Source organism: Lepisosteus oculatus, chromosome 3 (assembly GCF_040954835.1).
Source record: "Lepisosteus oculatus isolate fLepOcu1 chromosome 3, fLepOcu1.hap2, whole genome shotgun sequence".
Classification (NCBI taxonomy): Eukaryota; Metazoa; Chordata; class Actinopteri; order Semionotiformes; family Lepisosteidae; genus Lepisosteus; species Lepisosteus oculatus.
In genome coordinates, this window is record NC_090698.1 from 43,146,611 (window position 1) to 43,168,903 (window position 22,293).

The 22,293-nt window shown below is 36.2% G+C and overlaps 1 protein-coding gene across 1 annotated transcript in view; it reads right to left on the reverse strand.

Moving 5' to 3' along the window:
- sv2ca (synaptic vesicle glycoprotein 2Ca) overlaps positions 1–22,293 on the reverse strand; it is a 104,696-nt gene that overhangs the window by 31,619 nt on the left and 50,784 nt on the right. Inside the window, exons 3-4 of the mRNA XM_006626713.3 lie at positions 17,160–17,340; positions 7,682–7,833 (exon numbers count right to left, since the gene is read on the reverse strand). Coding sequence (XP_006626776.2) covers positions 7,682–7,833; positions 17,160–17,340 — 333 coding nt within the window. The remainder of the gene's footprint in view (positions 1–7,681; positions 7,834–17,159; positions 17,341–22,293) is intronic.

Sequence of the window (22,293 nt, forward strand, 5' to 3'; positions counted from 1 at the left end):
AAAGGAAACCTCCGGGAGTCCACGGCTGAGAGCTACCCCCTCCTCCGGGGTATAAACCTTTATTGGGTGGAGGAAGGGGGGGAAGAGTAGAGCTCCGGAGACTTAAAACAAAAAAAGTACACAAGCACAAACACAACAGACAAAAACCTGGGAAAGGCCAGGGAGACAAACCACAAAAAACATAGGAACCAAAGTTCCAACACAGGGAGCAGGGGGGACCAAAAAGGAGGGGAAACCAGGAAGAAAAAAAATCTAAACAAAAGGCAAAAAACCACAAAAACCCCGGGGAAAAATACCGCAGACTGGGCGAATGAAACGTTCACATTCTAATGCTGATATCGGAGTGGACAACCTGAGGAAAGCCAGACTGAAGTCCGCTCAAAGACACAGATGCCCGGAGTGATATCCAGCGAAAGGAATGGAGGAACGGCAGAAAGCTTACCATTCGATCACTTATATCGGAGAGAGCAAGACCAGGAAGAGCCAGGCATGAGAACCCGCTCCAGACACAGAAGCTCGGAGTGATATCCAGTAATAAGAATAGGCAAGCCAGCTCAACATTCAATCACTGATATCGGAGTGATCTACCCGAGGAAAGCCAGGTGCAGGACCCGATCACAGGCACAGAAGATCAGAGTGATATCCAGTGATTAGAATAGAGGAACTGAAAAAAAAACAGCCCAGAGAACAAGAAAAAAAACTGCGGCAAGACAAAAAGCGCCGCTCGCGGGGTTAGTAGGGGGCTCAGCATTCTGTCATGGACGTCCAAAGGGACTAACCGTGGGGAGCAGGAGAGCGGAAAAGACCCATATGCATAGCGGCGAGACGGGAAAAAGACCCGGGCTCATTAGTGCAAAGAGTTCAGGAATGCTGTATAGAAACCTATGCCCTCAGGGAGCGGACGTGGGGCGCCCTGGTGCTAGGCGGGTCTCAGGACATCCGAACGTCAATGCTGAGCGAGGACAGAGTGCAAGACCCAGAAATAGCCCAAAGGAAAGAGAGAGACAGGAAGGACAGCAGAAAGAGAGGGACAGACAGAGAAGGATCGCCCTCTGGCTGCAGAGGGCATGACAACATGTAAACAATAAGCAAAGAAGTTACTATAAATGTGCTCTATTGCTGTCTGAGTAAGACTGTTAGAAGAATGTTTTTCTGCCCATTATTCAATGGTTTTCATCAGACTGAACAGTAACCATCAAAGGATATGATCTCTAGATCTGTGGTTGTGTGTGTGTAGGATGCTTGGAAACAACCCCCAAATTAACTTTTAGAAGACACACACATCACAGCCTCCTACACATTCAAAAGCTTCACAGATTAATCCGACAAGAAATCCCTGCGTACGGGAGTATTTGCCTTTTGTTCTCCCACAAAGGTAGCATGCTGGGTTGAGTGACAAATGGAAAATCCAAAGCAGCGTGTGTGTATGTTTTGCGAGTTGGGGTCAAGAGCGATAAAGTAATTGTCTTTTCTAAATCATGAATAAATCAAATGCCCTTGACACATGACATGCCAATGTCTGCAGTCATAAAACCAAGCAAGCATCTAATGCACAAATAAAAAGGAAGACCTTAGCCACATATACAGTAAACTGCTTCTGAGGCAAAACTGGGAAAAGGGAAAGAATTCCTTCTAATTGCATAAGTCTATGACAGTTTCTAATCCAATCTTATATGATTCTCATAATATAAATTTGGATTAGAAACTGTCATATCTCTCTTTTTCTCTATTCGGTATATATTTAGATATTTAATATTTCTTGACTCTTTGTAAAAAATAACAAATTTACAGATTCAAATTCTGTGTAGTTCTAGGTCCATGTCAATTAAGCCAACATTGATGATCTCTGAGAGATCTAGTTTTTTCAACAAATTACAGTCTTGAAGTACTGTATTTAAAATCCTAAATGGTATTCTAAGTCAAAGTCGAAGTCAAACTAAAAAACCTTCAGGATCGACAACAAAACAAAGAACAAGTGACTCAAAAGAGATGTGGCACAGTGGTCAGCATTGCTGTCTTGCGACATTGCGGCCATGGGTTCAGTTACTGGGATGCTATGCCCCCCCATTCATGGAGTTCGAATGTACTCTTCATGCTCACAAGACATACTGGTTAATTGGTTTCTGGGAAAATCAGCCTTGATGTGAGTGTGCACCTGCTCATTGCCAAGATAGGCTCCGGCTCCCCGACAACCCTGTATCAGATAAAGTGGTCAGAAAATGGATGGATGGATAACTCCAGAGGAAATGGAAATATTAAAAGGGTGAGCCTTTATAACTGAACACAAGAGGTGCATCCTTAAACAAAGTATTATGAGTGTTTGGAACAAGTGGTGCTGCCAAGTCCCTGTCAATGCATTACGAACAACTAAATGAGAAATACAGGTCTTGTGTTGTAAGCGGTCTTTCTTTTATTCTTACGTTCTAACTCATTGTGTGCTAGAGAGCTTCTGAAATGATAAAGAGCGTAAAAAAATGTAACCATATTGATTCCAGGAATTTTTTTCTATCATTATGACAGCATTGAATCTCACTTCAACGAAATTGGAATATAACTTCTAGGGATCAAGGACTCAGATGATTTATGGCTCATGTGATATACAGTACAGTGTGTCAGTAAGATATGATTGATCACAGTCTTGACACCCCTAAAGATTGCAGCAGGAATCCCTTTGATTTTTAAACTAGAAAAGGCTGGTGTTAGTGGAAAAAGCAATAAAAATAATGTTCCTATCAAGTGCCATAAATATTTAGTTTTATAATAATTTATGATCAATTAATTGTCACCAAAATAATTGATTTTGCTAGATCTGCACTGCCTAACCACACTCTCTTGAGTTATACTTCATATTTGTTCAGGCTACCATTTGCTGCAAAACAATACCTTACAAAAATGTGGAGGATCTCTGCAATGTACTATAAGGGCCAGTTAGAGATCTTCAGAGATACAGACAAAAACCACTCCTTGAACTAAAAAACATGGTAGAGAAACAGTGGATTTAAAATACTGGTTTAATGGTTTATGTGTGTGGCACATTTAAAGAAAATGACTCCAACTTTGTCAAATTTGAAAAACCAAACAGAAGTCAATCGTTTGTACGTGGGAGATGTTATGGTGTGTGGGCATCAATGCATGTGTGTATCGTGGGTGGGTGCATGTATTTTGTGTGTGTGAGAGAGCACATTTGTTTTACATTAGGGTCCCAATACTGATGACAGTGTGTATGACTATGAGTCAAGGAACCCTGGAGCCACACCACTGGGAAGTGAAGGATATCAGGATTCTTAACACAGACACAAAGACGTGATGTTATAATTGCATTTTCTGTAGGACTGCAGTGTAGAAACCCAGAGGGTTAATGTTTAATGCTTAGCTGATGCCATTGAAAATCTCATTACGGGGATTATGTATGTAATTGGCTAAAGTGTATAACTGACTGAGAAGCAGCCCCAGAGATTTATGTACCTACACAGAGCTGCAGAGTCCTTGGCCAGAACTCAGAGTCAGTTCTGCCAGCACCACCTCAAATTATACAGAACTTGAAAAAGAAAAAAAAGAAAAGAGAAGAATGGGAAAGAAAACAAGTCTCTGTAATGAATCTGGAGCTGATGGCTAGTCAATAAGGAAAGCAATGCAGCAGAACCAATCATCTCTGAGAGGTGTTACAGAAAGAAAAGTGTTAAAAAACTAGAAGTGATCAATTGACCTCAATTATAAGCTGCAGCTCTTAAGAGCTAAAGGAAGCTAATGCAACCAAAGCAGAGTGCTTTTTTATGACAGTTTGCTCAATAAAGATTTTTTTTAATATTAATATTCTCATATGGGGGATCAATGACTACTAGTGAAAAGCTTTTGTGTAGCTCGCTATAAACATCTTTGTGCAAAGGATCAGTGACAGGAAAGGCGATGTGATAGTAAGTAGGACAATTTTTATATGAAGTGAGTTGTAAAATATGCAGTTTTTAAAGGTTTTGCAGTTTCAGTAAACTTTGCCCTATGTAGTGTCAATGGAATGAAGGAGCTTTCTTACAAAAAGCAGGATCATTAGTAAAGATGGAGGAAGACAGTGTGGATTGATCCAGGGAGGTTTTCAAAAAACTTTTACAGGGAAAAAAGATTAACAGTTCATTGCTATTAGCTGTCTGGTACACGTACAGTATAAGTCTCACTTGCATATCATTATTTGCATACAGCATGGGCACAGGTATTTCAATATACTGCCAGTATGTTTCTGATCACAGCACCAAAGAAACAGAGACATTTTCCAGCCAGGTGAACAATAAAGTGGCTTAAAGTTTCTAGTTTAGGTTATCATTCTTAAAGACGACAGAATTTCTTTTGAATTCACAGACTGTAACCTGTAACTGTGAAGTTCATTCTAAATTTCTAGAAACATCTTGCTTTTCATGTTTTGTGCTGTGCCTGAGATCTGGCTCTAAAGTAGCAAGACCAATGAAACTCATCACCCTACGGTACCTTTGCCACTGTACTGGGGCTCTGTTTGGCACTGTTTGTAGTCAGAGTTTGAGGTAGGTAGTTTCTTTCCTGAAAACCCATTATGTTCTGGTGTTTCAGTGCTCCTTTGCAAATAACACACAATTCATTATTGACAGGATGTTCCATTTTGTAGAGCAAGGAGAAAAACTAATTAGCCTTGATCAAGAGAAATAAAATATATAGCATAGCTGGCAAACCAGGCTGCTTTTATATCATTTCCATTATGTTATTTCTTTCCTTTATTGATGAGTGCAGCTTACTTGCTTCATACTAAGTGATAAATCACTGTGCTACGTCTCCCTTTCCCTTCTCTGCTGCAGTAGTTGTTTTGTCCTTTGAATAACCCCAGTTCAGCCTCACATTAATCATCTAACCTACACCTCACAAACTCCAGTCACTTAGAGAAATTACACGTCACAAGTCATTATGGGTACAGCAAACCAGTTACCCATTTGAGCTTGGAAAGACACACATTGTCTAACTTCCCCTTTTCTCATTTTCTTTTTCCTGTAGTGACCACTGCAAAGAAACATAGGTTTGTTTCATAAAATCCCCGGCATGAGAAATTTAATCTCAATGTCAAGACCTTTCCCTCATACAAAATAGTATACAGTATGCATGTAGTTTAAACTGAGTTTCTATTTTCAATTAGAAACATTTATTTTAATACTAATCATTCACAAAAATAGTATTTCTTGTTAATGTCATCCATAATAACACTTTTTTTTAATTTTGTTTTTCTACCACTATATTCTTATTATGTATTCATATTCATATTATTTTTGCTTCATAGTTTCTGTTGCTAAACAAACCTTACAATAAATACAATGGATTTTATTCATTAATAAATGGCTAATCAATGAAAGAAAAAACAACCTCACTGAGGTCTATTTTCTTTAAATTTACAATGTATGGCATATTATTCTCCTAGATATCTCGCCTCAGATATTTCTGCTATAACATTGTATCTTCATTTTTCAAAATTATATTTTCAAAGTTTTTCAATATGCAATCAAACTAGACAAGGAGGTAATATAATATTTCATGATTTGTTTTGCCTCTGCTACCTTTAACCTCTAAAAACATGATTCTGTACTGATATCTGGATGAAAAAGCAGTGCTTGAAAATGGTACTTTGTTTCACATTTTTTTCTTCATGAACCACTTTATCTTTGACTAATGGAGCATAATTAATCAAATAGAACATTGAAGTGTGAAATGACAAGCAGAATAATTAATTAATGACTTTTAGTGTAATATTACATGTTTCTACAAACATTATCCTCCAGCTGTTCAAACATATTATATACAGTATGCATAGAACACAGGGATGACTAATAAGTGAATTAGTATACCTTATAATATACAAGTAAATTATTATGGTCATTCCAAAATGTTAGAAACAGAAGACATTTTATCATGCTTTGTGTGTCTTTTGTCAAGGCAGTCAACTATATACTGCAATTGTTTGTAATTGATTTCAAAGAGATGACCTTTCTCAGATTAGACATAATTGATAACCACTACCTTCAACCTTCAACCACAGACCCCTGTTTAACCCCTATTTGGGAATTAGTGTAATTATAGCTTTACTGTTTAAATGGGCTTAAGGTCAAAATGATGAATATGTTTAAGGTAGGGAGGTAGATTGTCCAAGCAAATACTCAATGGATTTATGGAAATATTTAAAATGGCGATGACTGTCTATAGATCTCTGGCCATTTCAAAATGCAAGGAAGCAGAACCATCAAACTGTCTTTTTAATTCCACTTTTACATAAAAAACAAAGTCAGCAGCATTGGACAGCTGTTTTATCAGATGGTATATCGTTGACTGAAACCAGCACACATACAGTACTGTATGCCTTTTACAGGGAACACTTTTCAATGTCAGTAAGCAGTTGCTTTCCATATTAGAACAAACACCATTCCAGGTTAGTGTTGGACTCAAAAGCAGTGGTGAATTGTGGGTATGAATATTATCTGTTTTTCTACTGTTTTTCATAACTCATTATTTATCAGTCACCATCTTCCAAACTTTACATATACATGCAGGTGAGTAATACGTTTCTGCATTTAATCCCCCCGTTAAAATTGCAACCACCAACACACTGGAAAAACTGAGTGATCACTTTGTGGAACATATTTACAGTACAAATAATTCAAATTAATACTACAGCATTTCCACTTGTCTGACACTTAAGGAGCAGTGATCAGACTGCTGAAGGCATCACCATCTGTGGAGTGTATCAGTGTTAAAGAACAAATGTTTCCTCACAAACAAAAAGAAGGAGAACTGATCTTCAAACCCGGGGACTTTGGAAGCATTTGGCTTGAAAAATTCATTTTGAATGAATCACAATATTGTGCTCAGAACTTTTACTGAATAAAAACATAATTACAGCACTGCAGTTACAGTTCCTAAATATAAGATTTTTAGCTTAACCTCAGAGCAAGCAGATGCTGCTATGAATACTGAGATATATGAATATTAAATAGCTCAGTCTGATAATGCTAAAAAGCAGAAATGTCTAAACACACTGGGGTTACAAAACCTATATTCATTGTGGAAAATGTGAAAATTAAGTTGCTATAACTTTCTGTCTCACTTTGTTCATTTCGCAATCCAAGGAAAAAGAACCATCAAACTATGACTGTACAGTATCAGTTTAGCAATATTGTAATAAACAGGAATGATCAATATGAACAATATTTGACTGATTTGTGGTATAAACTAAGTATTGATTATAATGGTCAGAAATATTTAACAAAATACATGAAACATGATTAATTATATATTTTGGAATTTGAAAGTTGCTGTGAGCACAGCAGAAGATCTTAAAATATTAATACTGTGACTATTTGTACCTGAAATTAATTTCATTGCTTTGAATACCTGCACTTCCTGCAAAGTAACTATTACAATCTCATAGTCTGAAATAAACTCAAACAATTAATTTCAGTACAGTGGCTCTTTGCAGAATGAAAATTGTTTCCTTGTTTATTCATGATAGCGAAAAAAATAATTGTTTCGGCTAAAAAAACACTACAAGGTTTCTGATGTTGCGAGAATGTGTCTACATGTGTCAGAAGCTTAGTTCAGAGCCAACAGGACATTTCCAAATTGAATGTTACTGACTCCATCAGCAGGGAAAGCGAGGGGCTCTTGTGTGTTAATCACTCACCATAATGTGGGATAATGGCCCAGGCCATGGCTGAAGCATAAATTCCCCCGATCATCCAGAACATGCACAGCCAGCTGAGGTGCTCACCCCTCTTCTCCCTTGCCAGGACCTCCGAGAAAAAGGAAAAGACGATGGGCACTGCTCCGCCAATCCTGCAGGGACAGGACACATTGTCAGCTGGGCCAGTGACCATAGAGCCTAGAAAGGTGGTCATACTGTATAGCATTGTTTGAGCATTATAACATTATTGTTTGATTTACAGGCAATAAACTTGGACACAAAATGTACTTTGCTAAACATACTGTATGAAAGTCGATTAATAGCCTGGATTCTAAACAGTCAGCAACTGAGCCTGTAAAAGATATGAACAAATAAAGGTTTATTCCATGCTGAAAAGAGAAGTAAGGAAACACAATGTTTCAGCTGTGAAGCCTTCTTCTTATTAGATAAGAATGCTGATGATTGGTCATTTCTTATCTGATATTCTCTGCATCAACTAATCAGGATAAAGCAATTGGTTCATGTACAGTACAATAACAATAAACTGCCTTGTTTAGAGTCCACCAATCCCTTTATTGTGATGATTTGTCGAAAATATCTTGTAGAAACTATCAAGTCGACAAATTATGAATGTAAAGAAGTCAATTCCAAAGTACAGTATGAGAGGAATAGTCAGCATCACAGTTGTTAATACCAATGGAGAAACTCTCTCTTTCACAATTAATGATGCTCACCACAACAATTTCTTGAGCGCACTTAAAGTGTTATTACAAGTACATTTATGATACCTGCTTCATAAGCCACTGAAATACATCAACCACAAGGCTTAACAATAGCTTCTACCCCACAGCAGTACAGATCATTAGAAGCTAACTGCGTAATGCCTCAGAATTCAACACACCTCTGCACTCTGCACTTCTTAGTTGGCTACCATGTATCTATTGTTCTGTGTGTTTATTGGACAATTGCGGTGTCTGTAATGACTTTGCTGGAGATCTGAAGTTTAGGACCTTCTAAGAGTACAAAAGTAATATGTATAATGTAATTTTTTTATTTTAATTTGTGATATTTTTGGCAACCATTAAAATAAATAAAATAAAAATAAATTGTGACCACTGAAAATACACATTAGAAAGCCTAAATGAAGAAGTTCAGCGATTTCAAGACTGCCTGTCTTCCCCAGGTGCATACATTATAAGATACTACTACTTCATTAAGACATTTTGTGTCTCAAAAAATGTTCACATATTTTTAGAATGTTTTTTCGAATTTTGTCCTTTTAGTGTATACCTATTTTAAAAATATATCACTGTCTGTAAATGCATGCTTTTCAATTTATCTTCCTAAACTCATCCTTAAATGAGTTTTTGCCCTATTTATAACTCTTCAGGTAAATATCCATCTGTTTTCTGGCCACTTCATATAATTAAGGGTCACAAGGAAGCCGGAGTCTGTCCTGGCAGGCAACAGACACAAGACAGGATACACTTGGCACGAGGATGCCAGTCCATCTCAGGGCAGACACACAGACATACTGTAAATACACATGGTCACTCTCACACCAGGGTCAATTTTCCCAGAAGCCAATTGACCTACAGTTATGTGGCCTCCAAAATGTCTCCAGAGGAAACCAGAGCACTAGGCGAAAAGCTCCCCAGGTCTGACATTGAACCGCGAGTCCCAGGTCTCCAGGACAACAGTGCTTACCACTAGGCCTCCATGTCATCCCTTCAGATAAGCATAAGGTAGTCTATTCCTTGAAGATAGTTAATTATTTAATATGGTGAATAGTAAAACTATTGATAAGGGCTAAATGGGAAAAATGTAAAACAGACATAAAATGGGAGAAAAAAATACAAATGACTGCATTCTACATACTTATTAGAGTCTACGTACTGTAGATCTGTATTTTATTAGTCACATTGCACCGCAGTGCAGCTGAAAGAACAAAAAATCTGTCTCATGCTTTAGACCATGAAACATATTAATTGGGACATTTATTGAGTTAATTACAGGATTGCAGGTACTTCAGTGTTCGTTTGCTATTGGAAGAAAGCCAGGAGGTAAAGTGAAATGAGCACTGCAATACAGACTGATCAAGGTAAAGTAATGTATCTTCTGTCAGGTGAAGACTGTTATCTAAAGCAGGAGAAGAGGCACTTTGTTTAAAGCTGACATGATCAAAAACACGACTGCAGTTTTTCTATTGGTATGGGAACTCTGTTGTCCTAGTCCTTCAATGGGCTTTTGCATTTAACTGATTTAGAATCAGGACAGCCAGTAGTATATTAAATAAATTGACTGGCTTTACCATTTTGGGACTGTGACAAAAATAGGGACAATAAATTGGCTTTAGTTTAATTTATTTATGCAAAATTGATATTTCCCATAACTAAGCAATGCAAGGATTTTATTTTCTGACAGGTCAAATGGAATTTAAGAGATGAGGCCTGGACACTTCCCAACACTGCATAAATATTGAAGCATTTTGGTTTTATAAGCTGTTAACCCATGACAACCAAACAACAGCAACTAACAATTCCTTTTCATTGAAAGCTTAGCATTTTTGGTGGCACAGTAACGCAGTGGTCAGGATGGCTATCCTGCAGTATTGGGGCCCTGGGTTGAATTCCCAGGATGTTATCTGCGTGGATATGTTCTCCCTGTGTTCATGTGGGATTTCTCTGGGTACTCCTGTTTTCCCCATAGTCCAAAAACATACTGGCTGGGTAATTAGTTCCTGGTAAAACGGGTCCTGGTATGAGTACTGTTTGTGTGTGTTAATATTGGAGTCTGCCCTTCAATTGACTGGCATCCCATCCAGGCTGTATCCTGCCTTGTGCTTGTTGCTTGTCAGGATAGGCTCTGGTTCCCCCACAACCCTGAAAGCAGTTGGAAAGTGGACGGATGGAGCTTAGCATTCTAATAAATTGACTACTGCTGTACTTTGATCAGACCACTTTTGCTACATAATACATAATAAGTATAATTTACTGAATATGAATGTATTCAGTATATTCAATTACATATGGCCTTATGAACAATATAGGTTCTTCCAACAGAAAAATAGGAAGATAAGAAAGGTTAGAAACAAGAGAAGTTGTGTGGCCCATTATCTGTATCAGCTCACTGGAAGACTATTGACAAAACCTTATCTTCTAGAAAGATGAAGTTAAAGATCCCAGAGGACCAGCCTGTTTGACATGATAGGTTAGGTTATTTATTCTGCTGCATATAATATGTGTAAAAGCATTCATCTTACATCACAGTATAAATTATGTCAGATGATGATGTCTCCAGGGACATGGTGGAGTTTAGTATTGTATATATTAAATTGTGCTACATGCATAGCATCCTGGGAATAATGCCACTCATTACATGGTCAAACCTGAGTGGGCCCTTGGTAGGTTTAAAACTTTTTTTCTGTTTAATCATTCAAAATGATGCTACAAAATGAGATAGCAAAAAGGATATCAATGCTAACAAGGAAACGGAATGATTAACGTGAAAATTTAAAGATGTATGATATGAGACATGTGACATTAACAGAACGCCATTACATGTGTAATAGCATCAGATGTTTGTTGCTTTGTCTAACAATGCAATGTGACTTGAGTTAAAACAGGGTACACAGTCCAGATGGGGTCTGGGGGAAAATTGGTCTAAATAAGCCAATCATCAGTTGATGTGCTGTACTACAGGCAAGCACTAACAGTATGTGAATAACATATAATGGTGATTTAGAGAACATTAGTGGTGCCTTCATAGGAGATATATATTGTACCATCAGTTTCATTGATTAAACTCTTATTTGAAATGTAAATAAAATAAGACTATTCATCTATACAGCGACATCAAAGTCAACCATTTACTGTACCTGCATGATGGGAAAAAACTGAGAAGCTAAACCAGTGTATTAGTGTTTGATAATTGTGCTATTCACTTATTCACTCACTCTTTCTCACCCTATTATTCATCAAAACAGACACATTGTGTTTTTGATGATAAGGATTCCAGTATCATTTTCAATATTTCACCACATGGATGTTTGTATGTACAGTAGCGCATGACCATCAAGATTACAAATACCATGCAATCTTGTGAAGGCATTCAATTAACATGAAAGTTGTGAGAATATGATCATTTTTTGTAGAACACTGAACCCTGTTCAATCAGTGTACAATCAGAATGTAATGGTCAGCATGTTGAAGTTTTCATAAAAGAAAGAAGCACAATATAATCCTCATTCTTTTCTAGTTATGTTTTAAGGTAATACAGAAAACTGCTCCCACCAACTACAAATTGTGTTGACCACCTGAGCTACAAGTACAATTACCTGCTCTGTGAAAACTGATTTTATTGTGTTAATAGCTTACAGTATGTTTAGTTTAAACTGCTGTGAGAATATACAGTAAGTAAGAGAGCAGACAACACACATTTATTAATGTCCCCATGTTCACTGCTGGGCAAAGGTCTTTTTGCACTATGGAAACAAAACAATATTATTTTGCTCCTACAGGATCAAATTGCATTAAATTTCAGCTTGTTTCACAGAAACAATTCTTTTATGATCTTCTACTGAAATGTTATCTACTTTAATTTGATCCTTTATTATACATCTGTATTTTAGAAGAAATAATGTTAATGATGAAGAACACCTGTCAATTTCCCAATTATATTTAATTGATAAATGTGATGGATTACAGTAGCTTCTATAATATTTCAGATTTGCCTTCATCTATAGTTTGCCTATATTGAGCTTTTTAAATAGTCTGATATTTTTTTTGTTCAGGATACTACGTATATAAATTAAGCTGTATTACAGTAACAGAATTCAATTTTTGATAGTAGTAGAAAACACTAGTGGAGGCTGAGCAAATCATTTATGCTCATAAAATGCATATATTGTAAGTCCTGATTGTGTTGAAGATTTGTGCACAACTGGATATTCTATATGTTTATACAGACACATTCATCAATTAAGTGTATAACACCAGAACACCTTCCTGTAACATGGAACACCACACAGCTAGAAATGAAACAGTCTGTTTTAATATTTAATGGCTAAATTACTGAACCATCAAAGCTATCGTGTACATATGTGATACTTTTCACACAAGTACATGATCAATATTTTTTTCCAAAATACAAGATGAAAAATATTAATTTCAAAATAACTTGAAAAGAATGATTTTTGCATTAGACTAAGTGCACTGCTTTGCAAGATGGGAATCAGGCTGATTTGGATAAGCATACCAAATTGATTGTACTGGTCAAGGATATTTCAAGATATATGACCTCTGCCCCCCCCCAGCCAGATTGACACGGGAGCATTTGTATTTTCTTCACTGTGAGCACATCTTTATTCATTCACAGGCAGAGTTTCAGTGGTTAACACAGGCTGCCATCCTAGGGCAACAGAAATTGATAAGCTGCCAAAAATGGGACATGTTCAGACTGAAAGTATTACTTTCATAAACTGGGCAGTATCCTGTGTCTACCACATTTAGTGGAGAATAAATCAAGGATTATCTGAAGTGGAGAATAAATGAAGGATGATCTGACTCCATTCTTCAACACAGATGGCAATGACTTCCTTTGTCAAACGTTACTTCTCTCTGGAAGATTTGCTGGACTCCACTTCTTACAGTATATACTGTACATTTTTGCAATCACCAACAAATGAGGCACCAAATAGAAAGGCAAAAAAAACAGACCTGGAAATGCCAGAACTGAACAGATACAGTATAATAACCTTTTTAATCATCACAGACACATGCTCAAGATATGCTGTAGAGCGAAGAGCATGCAAATGTTTCAGCTTTCCTTTGTGCTGTGACCTAAAAGTCTTGTGACTACATCAGTATAGTTCATATAACCATATTCAGGAGAACCAATGTCAGGCAAGTCTATCGTCTAGTAATTAATCAAGGTATTCAATGAAATAGCACAGCTACAAATACACAGTACAAAGCACACGAGACAATTATGGAATTATGAAACTAGACATACTGTATATAACAAGGATAAATTTCTATTAGTAGTTGACTTCACAGATGAATTCACAGTAAATTCTCTATGTAAACAGTTTATATTGCATTATAATAATGAATCAGTCATCAATTTTGGCCTCTAACAGTATAGTGCATGATACTAGTACAAAACTACAAAGATAAGACAAGTCAATGTTTCCTTGTAACTTTTGTACAGTATTTCCAAAGAATATGTAATGAGGTACAGTAAACACAAGCAGAATTAGTCTTCATAGTCTTTATGCAAGGATTTACATTTGAATGCATTTACTTAGGGTCTCATTTACTGTAGGCAGCCTCTAGGATGTACTGTATTTTGTTTAGTATATACTGTATACCAGCAATTTGTTAGCTCCTAATTCAAAATAATCATCTTATGTACAAATATGTTTCACTCCAGGGATCTGAGTGTGCAGTAGTCCTTTTTTAAAGACATGGTATGATAGGTTGCAGCAAGTGAAAAAAAAGCTATTTGTACTGTATCAGTAGGTCTAATAGAATGGGCATTATGTTTCTCACTTTGATACTATGTAACCCTAGAGTCTAAAAATGCACTTAGCCTATCATGAGAAAACACAGTTTGTGTAATTAAACATTGTGTTCATATATCAATTAATTTTTTGTAAGAATACAAATCCCAAAACACTAATGGGAAGATTATAAGTATCACCAATTTTGATTAATGACTCATTATATTAAACTGATGCTTAACCTTTATTATGGGGAAATGTAAATAATGACCTCTAGTACAACCAAAAGCATATACAGTAGTGCCCTTCTAACTTTAAGTTAAATGAATGTTCAAGAACATCCACAGTATCTTTAAGATAAGAAGTCAAATTTTTCACTAATGGTGTTAAATTCATATCTACTGTATATAAACAGAGAACTGTTCCACTAAAGAGCTGCCTGTAACTATAAGACTTCCTGGTGGATCTACTAATGTTTCTTGTACATTGAGCACAACATACTGTACAATATGGATTTAGGTTATTCAAGTATTTACCTGTATGTTCAAACTCTGAATGATAACCAGTTCAAACTGAAGAGAAATAATTTCTGACTTTAAGTTAGGAAAAGAATCGCCTTGTAGTTTTGTATAAAGCATAGGATCAAATAATGTTTTAGTCATTAAAAGCACAGTCACCATCTTTATTCACTGGCTAGAAAATAAAGCATTTATTGTTTGTAATGGATTTAAAGTTATCCCGTTCATTATTATTACAACAGTAGTGTTTATGGCTTTTAGATGTCTCAATCAAGTTGTCAATATCTCTTTCTGTGCAAAAGGCATCAATAGGTGCATGATTAAGCTGAAGCCAAGACCTACTCTTGGTATTGTCAGAACTTTGTCCCCCTTTGTGCAAAACATAGCTACATTCTTCACATTAGCTCCACCTCGAATTGAGCAGCAAGTTTATTGTGGTTTCTGCCCTTGCCACTCCCAGTTCGTCCCATGCCTCAGGATCAAACCTGGGTCTCTGGCATCACTCAACGGGGATATTGCCAGCTGAGCTAAAGAAGGCCTTCCCCAGCCTTGGAGGCCAACATCCCTGTTCTGTGCAGGGGAGTAGAGGGCGGTGCCATCACCACGCTGTAACCAGCTAGTACAAACTGTACAGTATGTCAGCTGTTTGTTACAGTATAGCACCAAATGACTTATATTAGACTGATAATAGAACTTAAACTGTTCCATTTGCTTTACTTTGTCAACGCTAAAGTACAGATTGTAATGAAGTTAAAAAAATGTAACAATTCATATAACTAGCCTTAGGAGAAAGCATGCATAGCATTTATTACAGCAAATTAATGCAATTATGGAAGAATGAATGCACTATGATGTAGAGTGGAAAATTTCTATTTCTTTGTTCCTCATTGTAGTTTGGAAATGCAAAGTATCCAACAGCTTTAATTTGAACAGTCATTTATTTTTTTAGTGAACAGCTAAGGTAAAAAGAAGAAAATGAAAGATAATAATACATGTGTATAGAGTCATGCCCTGTCTTCTGCTGAAAATCAATGCAAGTGATAATTTAAACAATTACACTGACAGACATTACAGGGTGTCCAGATGGGCAGAGAAGGAGAAAAAACTTAAATCGACAGTTACAAAATAATACAAGAAAATATACAGTACTGTATGAGTTGGACCTATGAAACTGAAACTGTGTTCTTGTTTTAAATTTAAGTATATTTTGTTTGGAAAATCATTACCTTTTTCAGACAGCTACTATCTTTTAGACTGCCTTATTTGTATAATCCTTTCTTTATGGAGTGCTTTAGAATGCTTTGCTTGCTTTAAGGAGTTTAATTTCTAACATGGTTCCTACATGGTTCTGAATGTGGAATTGCATTATGCTAATGAGGCTGGATTTGCTTTGTTAACTGTATGTACAATGCATATTGAAGAAAGATTGAAGACTTTTAAAAAGTCTCCAAGAATTACTTTCTGTCCTTGACAGTTGCTACGAATTCTCTTAATTGCCCTCATGCTATCACAGCCATAAGTCAGAGAGTTGGCAGGTCCTGTTTTGGCAAGCAAAAAACCATTTAGAAGCAAGGACAAGAACAGCCAAATGAATTAAATTAATATTGAAATGCAATGACGCACATTTACTTGGCTATGCAGACTTTTTTATTTCCCATTTTAGCTATGGTCTTGTGCCAGACAGCAAAAATAGGCACTGCTTGTTCCTTAACCTCAAATAAATGACAGGCAGTAACTGGGGAAAAGTTATGAAGGCAAAGGAAATTTGCACTTAAAGCAATTCTTGACTTATTGTAAGACTGAGGCCACTCTAGCAGTCTTTTTAAGTAGTTCCTCTCAGAAACTAAGAACCACACATCATCCAAAAACATAATTTCTAATGCTTGCAGTCTATTATTTTAAATTATTCTCCTTTTTTAATTTAAGTTTTTTCTTAGCTTCAGAACCACAACTATTTGGATTTGGCTAGCCCAAACTGGAATAGACCTGTGCACAAATCAAGAACCATCTCTTCAAGTGAGCTACTGTATAATGCCGAGCAAATATAAATATTCTGAATTTGAGGCAAGAAACAACCATTTCTATCGTGTGAGTGCTGAAAACTTGTATAACAACCCAAGAGTACATACTCTTGTAATATGGCCAATGCATGTTAAAACAGAGTTTCAAAACAAATGAAAATATTTATAGTGGTATCATTGCAGTATTCCTCCCAAGTCAATAATATTTACACCTTGTAATTCCTTATGCAGGAAACAATATCTTGTCTTGTTTTTGTTTGTTTACAATATTCTCCTCAATCTTAAACTAAAGTTCAAATTTTTCTAATTAACAAAGAAATCCACACATTACAAACAGCATTGGAATAATTATCTGTTGCTGTTTGTACAGCACTTCATTCATTCATTCTCCCAAGACAACACTCAAGTACAAAGTATCTTGGGGCAAAAACACTTACCCAAATCCTGAAATTGACCGACAGAGGAGGAAAAATCCGTAGCCCTGAACGAAGGAGGAGAGGAAAGCGAAGAATCCATTGACAGACATACAGATTAGAAGTGACTGCCTCCGGCCCACTTTGTCAGCCAGGCCGCCCCAGAAGAATGCCCCTACCATCATTCCCAAGTACACGATGCTACCTGCAGAGACAGAAAATAAAGGGACAACATTTCTATTGGGAAACCAACCAATTCACAACAGCTATGATATTAACTTTGAAAGATCCCATATTTTCATTAGGCAGAATAATACAAAGAAAATTCTAAAGGTAGCTGGAAACGTTTTTGGACAATTTGGGTTGTTCAGTAGCTCAGAATTACAACCTCCAAAGAAACTTCTAGAAACACATTTAATCGAGGACTGTGACTTAGATAAGCTGTTTTGACACTAACATGAATAATATAAAAAATAAGAATATTCAGTTCAAATTTACAAATTTGTGGTGGATCCATAATCAATACAAGGTAAAGGCTACTTCTCATTTTAACACCAAGTTTTGCTTACTTCCATTCTGAAACCACTGTATATTCTCAGAGAGGGATCCCTATCTGAACATATGTAATGGAAAGATATCTTCACATGCCTCAAAAAAGGAAAACTAAGCTGTATCTTATTTGATCTTAGAATTCTGGTATAATGGAGCTGTCATATTTGGACAGGTTGAGGGAGATAAATCTTTTTAGTCTGGAACAGAGGAGATTAACAGAAAATACTAATGAGTTTAAACCTCGAGGACTATTTCACAGAGAGTAGTGAATCAAGATCAAGAAGACAATATTGAAAACTTAAAGGGTAAATGCAACGCTATTTTTATCTTTAAGGGATAGAAAGAATCACCGTTGATGAGTGAATTTAAAGCCATAATAAAAGTAAAATGTACACAGTAACTTATAAAACTGCCAATTTACATCACAAAATAGATGAAATTTTCAAATATGGATAGCCCCATATTGCTGTCATTGTCTGCGATTCAGAACGAGGCAACAAAGCTTCCGGTGACATGTAGCGACCCTTTTATTGTACAGTATATTGTAAACAAGCAGGCTTATGAATACTGTACATCTCTGTTGATCCAACAGAAATATTGCTCTCAACTTTGAGATGATTTTCCCGTTAAACACCATTTCAATTTCAATCGTATTGAAAAGTCTGCTGCACAAACTGTACTTATTTTCTCATTCATGATATTACATTAATCCTTACAGTGACTAATGAGCAGGAAGGGCAGCTTCACTTCACGTTGAACTCTCGCTCATGCCCATGTCAAGACCAATGGTTTGCCAAAACATTTTGACCATATTCTGTAGTACCTTCACAAAATTCACAATCTTGTACTTAATTCAGAATTCGTCAATTTTGCGATATTGTCAATTAATTTCGTTTGTAATTTTAATAATCGGTCTGAGAAATTAAGACTCAATTAACCTTTAAGGGGAATTCATTTTGGGTGGAAACACTTTGTTACACAAATAGTTGTGGGTATCTGGAACAGGCATCCCAGCCAGCTGCTTGAGGCACAAACTCTGGGTACCATTGGAAATGGCTGGATGTAATTCAAGATTTTCTACTAATCACGAAACGAGCAAGATTGGCCGAATATCCCAAACTCCTCGTTTCTAGACCTTTCTTATGTTTTTATTATTAATCCAATCTAAAGGATTATTTAATAACTATAATAATATGCAACTTCAGTGAGAGACTTCAAAAGGATGGAATGGTACATTTTTACAAGTACTGTACTTGTCAATAACACCTAATATTTCATACAGTATGCTACTTTCACGTACAATTTAAACAATTTATCATTTAATAATAATAGAAGAATAGGACCATTTTATTCAGTACATTTGCTGTCATGGTACAGGTTTATATTAACACATTTCCTTAGAAGAGAAATCTGCACCCTTGATCTTCAGATGTGATACTATTATGAAAGGAAAGGAATTAAATGCAATGTTTTCCTGCCTTACTTCTCTGTGACATTAAGATGTTTAATATTTTCTTCCTGCACACTCTACTTTTATTACATTATGTGGAAAATCTATCAATGAGTGCAGTAATCAATGAGTGTAATAATCCAAAATCCTGAGGATTAATTGATTCATCTTCAATTGATCGTAACCCTTTTTAATTTATTTTATTAAAAGCTTCAGTCATTCTATAAATGTCTTACAGTAGGTTCAGATATATGTAATAATAATAATAATAATAATAATAATAATAATAATAATAATAATAATAATAATAATAATAATAATTGCTTACACTTATATAGCACTTTTCTGGACACTCCACTCAAAGCCCTTTACAGGTAATGGGGACTCCCCTCCACCACCACCAATGTGCAGCATCCACCTGGATGATGCGACGGCAGCCATAGTGCGCCAGAACACTCACCACACATCAGCTATCAGTGAGGAGGAGAGCAGAGTAATGTAGCCAATTCATATAGGGGGATTATTAGGAGGCCATGTTTGGAAAGGGCCAATCGGAAATTTGGCCAGGACGCCGGGGTTACACCCCTACTCTTTTTGGGAAACGCCCTGGGATTATTAATGACCACAGAGAGTCAGGACCTCGGTTTTTCGTCTCATCACTAAAGCTACACATACGGACTACATTAAAAACCAATAAAAGCAGGGATGCATGAAATACAGATCCCTCCCTCTTGTTTGTGAAGAAGTCCTGGCTTTTCTCTCGTCCCTGATGGAAGCATGGTTTTTCTTTCCTCTTGTTTTCATCCGAAGGACTGCGCCTGTTTACAGTATAGTGTCCCCATCACTATACTGGGGCATTAGGACCCACGTGGATGAGCGGTCTCTAATAGTTGAGTGTCTCTAGCACATCATTTTCTGTTACATTAATAAGACAGTAAATATTACAAAAAATCTGATTGCAAAATCTGGGATCAAAACAATTACCATGCTACTTTGTCAACTTGTCCACATAAATATTAACCTTTAGTCCTTATGTAATTCTTTATTGAAATGCAGCATGTTTCATTATACGCAAAAGTAATTGTATTTAAAAATATAGAAAATGATAGTATGAGACTATTAGAAGCCGATAAGGTTTTTGGCTGTTCCAGTATGTTAAGATACACTTGCTGAGTGCATTCTAAAGCAAACATTGGAGTGAGAAATGACTTTGCACTACAGTTTGAACATTAAACTGTTGATTAAAAAATAAAACTTAAACAATAGAACACCAGCAACACTATAGCTTAGGTTGTAAACTCAGTTGTTTTATTTTTTAAATTCCTCTGGTCTGTCGGTGGGATCTTAAGTAAAAATAATTAGTTTGTTCTTAGTTGTTCCATTTGAATGACCAGAAGCAAGCACATGTGAAAATGTGCTATCACTGGTTTAAAGGCTTTGCTTTGTGTCAGTGCCATCCATACATTCCACTAATTCTCCTGTTCACTGACCATAAAGAGTTTCCAGATGAAAACTAAGGCTTGTGAAAGGGAAGACTGACCCCACTATGATGGCAAGTCAAAAGGTCAGAAATCCACAACATTACAGAAGAAATTACAGAAAGCTTCTGCCACACCCATCATTGATGAAACATTATTGTGGAATCTTACATTAAGTGACGGATGTTTGCAGTCTGGGATTTTCAAATATCGGAAGTAAACGTTATCTTGTTCATATGTCATTTTAGATACATGCACACTACATGTTCATCTGGAAAGTGAGGCAGTCTAAAATATTAATACCCTATGTGTGACTTAGAGAGAGGAAAAGAGGGTTTTGAAAACAGTGGTTTCATCCCACCCATCTGCTAGGAGATCAAAGAGTAACTGTGTGTGCACAGTGGCTGAGAGCCAAAGTAGCTCTTAGTGGGATTATGTTATAACATAGGGACACATTTTCTAAAAGAAATGCAGTGTATTAAATCTGTTTATATTGTACATAACTGAATGAAATGTTACAGTGGACCAAACGCTCGTGAAAGCAGTTACAATTGTGGAACAAAATGTGATGAATATTGCTTTTCAAAAGATAAAAGCCACAGTCTCCGAATGACGAAACAGCTTTTGCACTCATTAATAAAATACTTCCTTGTGATGGGATTGGAGGACCACTTAATTCCGGGCTCAGGTTACTAAAGGCAGACTTTTAAAGGGACCCAAATGATAACATGATTAGTAAGATGTATAATTATTTAATTAGAATAAAATCTGTGTAAAGAACTTACCTGGAATGGCCATTTCCTCCCAATCTTACCTTTATTAATTCAGGAATAACATTTTACTTTAAAAGAATCTAAATTTCCTATAAGAAAGTGTACATCACTTTACAATAAAAGCAAATCCACCTAACCTTGAAATACTGATATAGCTTAAGTAAATATAACAAATTGTCCCATTGGGGATAATAAAGACTCTCTCAATGTACTAAATGTAGTATTTTTTAAACTTTTAAGCACTTGTGATAAAAACATCAAAAGAAAAATAAGATTTTAACTAAAACAGAAATATGATATTTAACTATGTGGACAGAGATAGGAAACCACATGTTACAGCTGTTTCATTTTTTTTATAAATTAGAAATGTTTAAGGAAAAATACAGTACATGACCCTGACATGTCTTGTCCGTTTACTAATTATAAATGATATTGCAAGGACTTTTCTCTACCTATTGAAAGTTTCAAGCAGTAACACTTCTCTTCAATTACTCTACTGACAACCAAGTTCATTTGGAAGACAATAAGTCCTTCATAAAAAGTAGTACCCTGTATCATGGAGTAAACAATGTACAGTATTTACAGTACTGTAATGTAAGCCCAAAACCAAGCTCATTGTGATCACCATCCAACAATAGTAGAACACTTGTGAAAACATAGAATTTTACTCTTGTTGGTACGTTCTCTTTTGTTTGGAGTGTTTGTTTAACCATGTCTGACAAATATTCTGTTTCAGTAAGTACTGCATATTTTGCAATCAAATGAGTGGAAGGTTGCACTAATTCTTTGAAGAAATTCTGAACTCTAGCCCTAACCTAGCGCAAACCCAAAGCTAGGGTTAGGGTTAGGATTCCTGCAAAACAGAAAGTTTTTGATGGCATGGCTGTGTTTTAGGGCAGAAATTA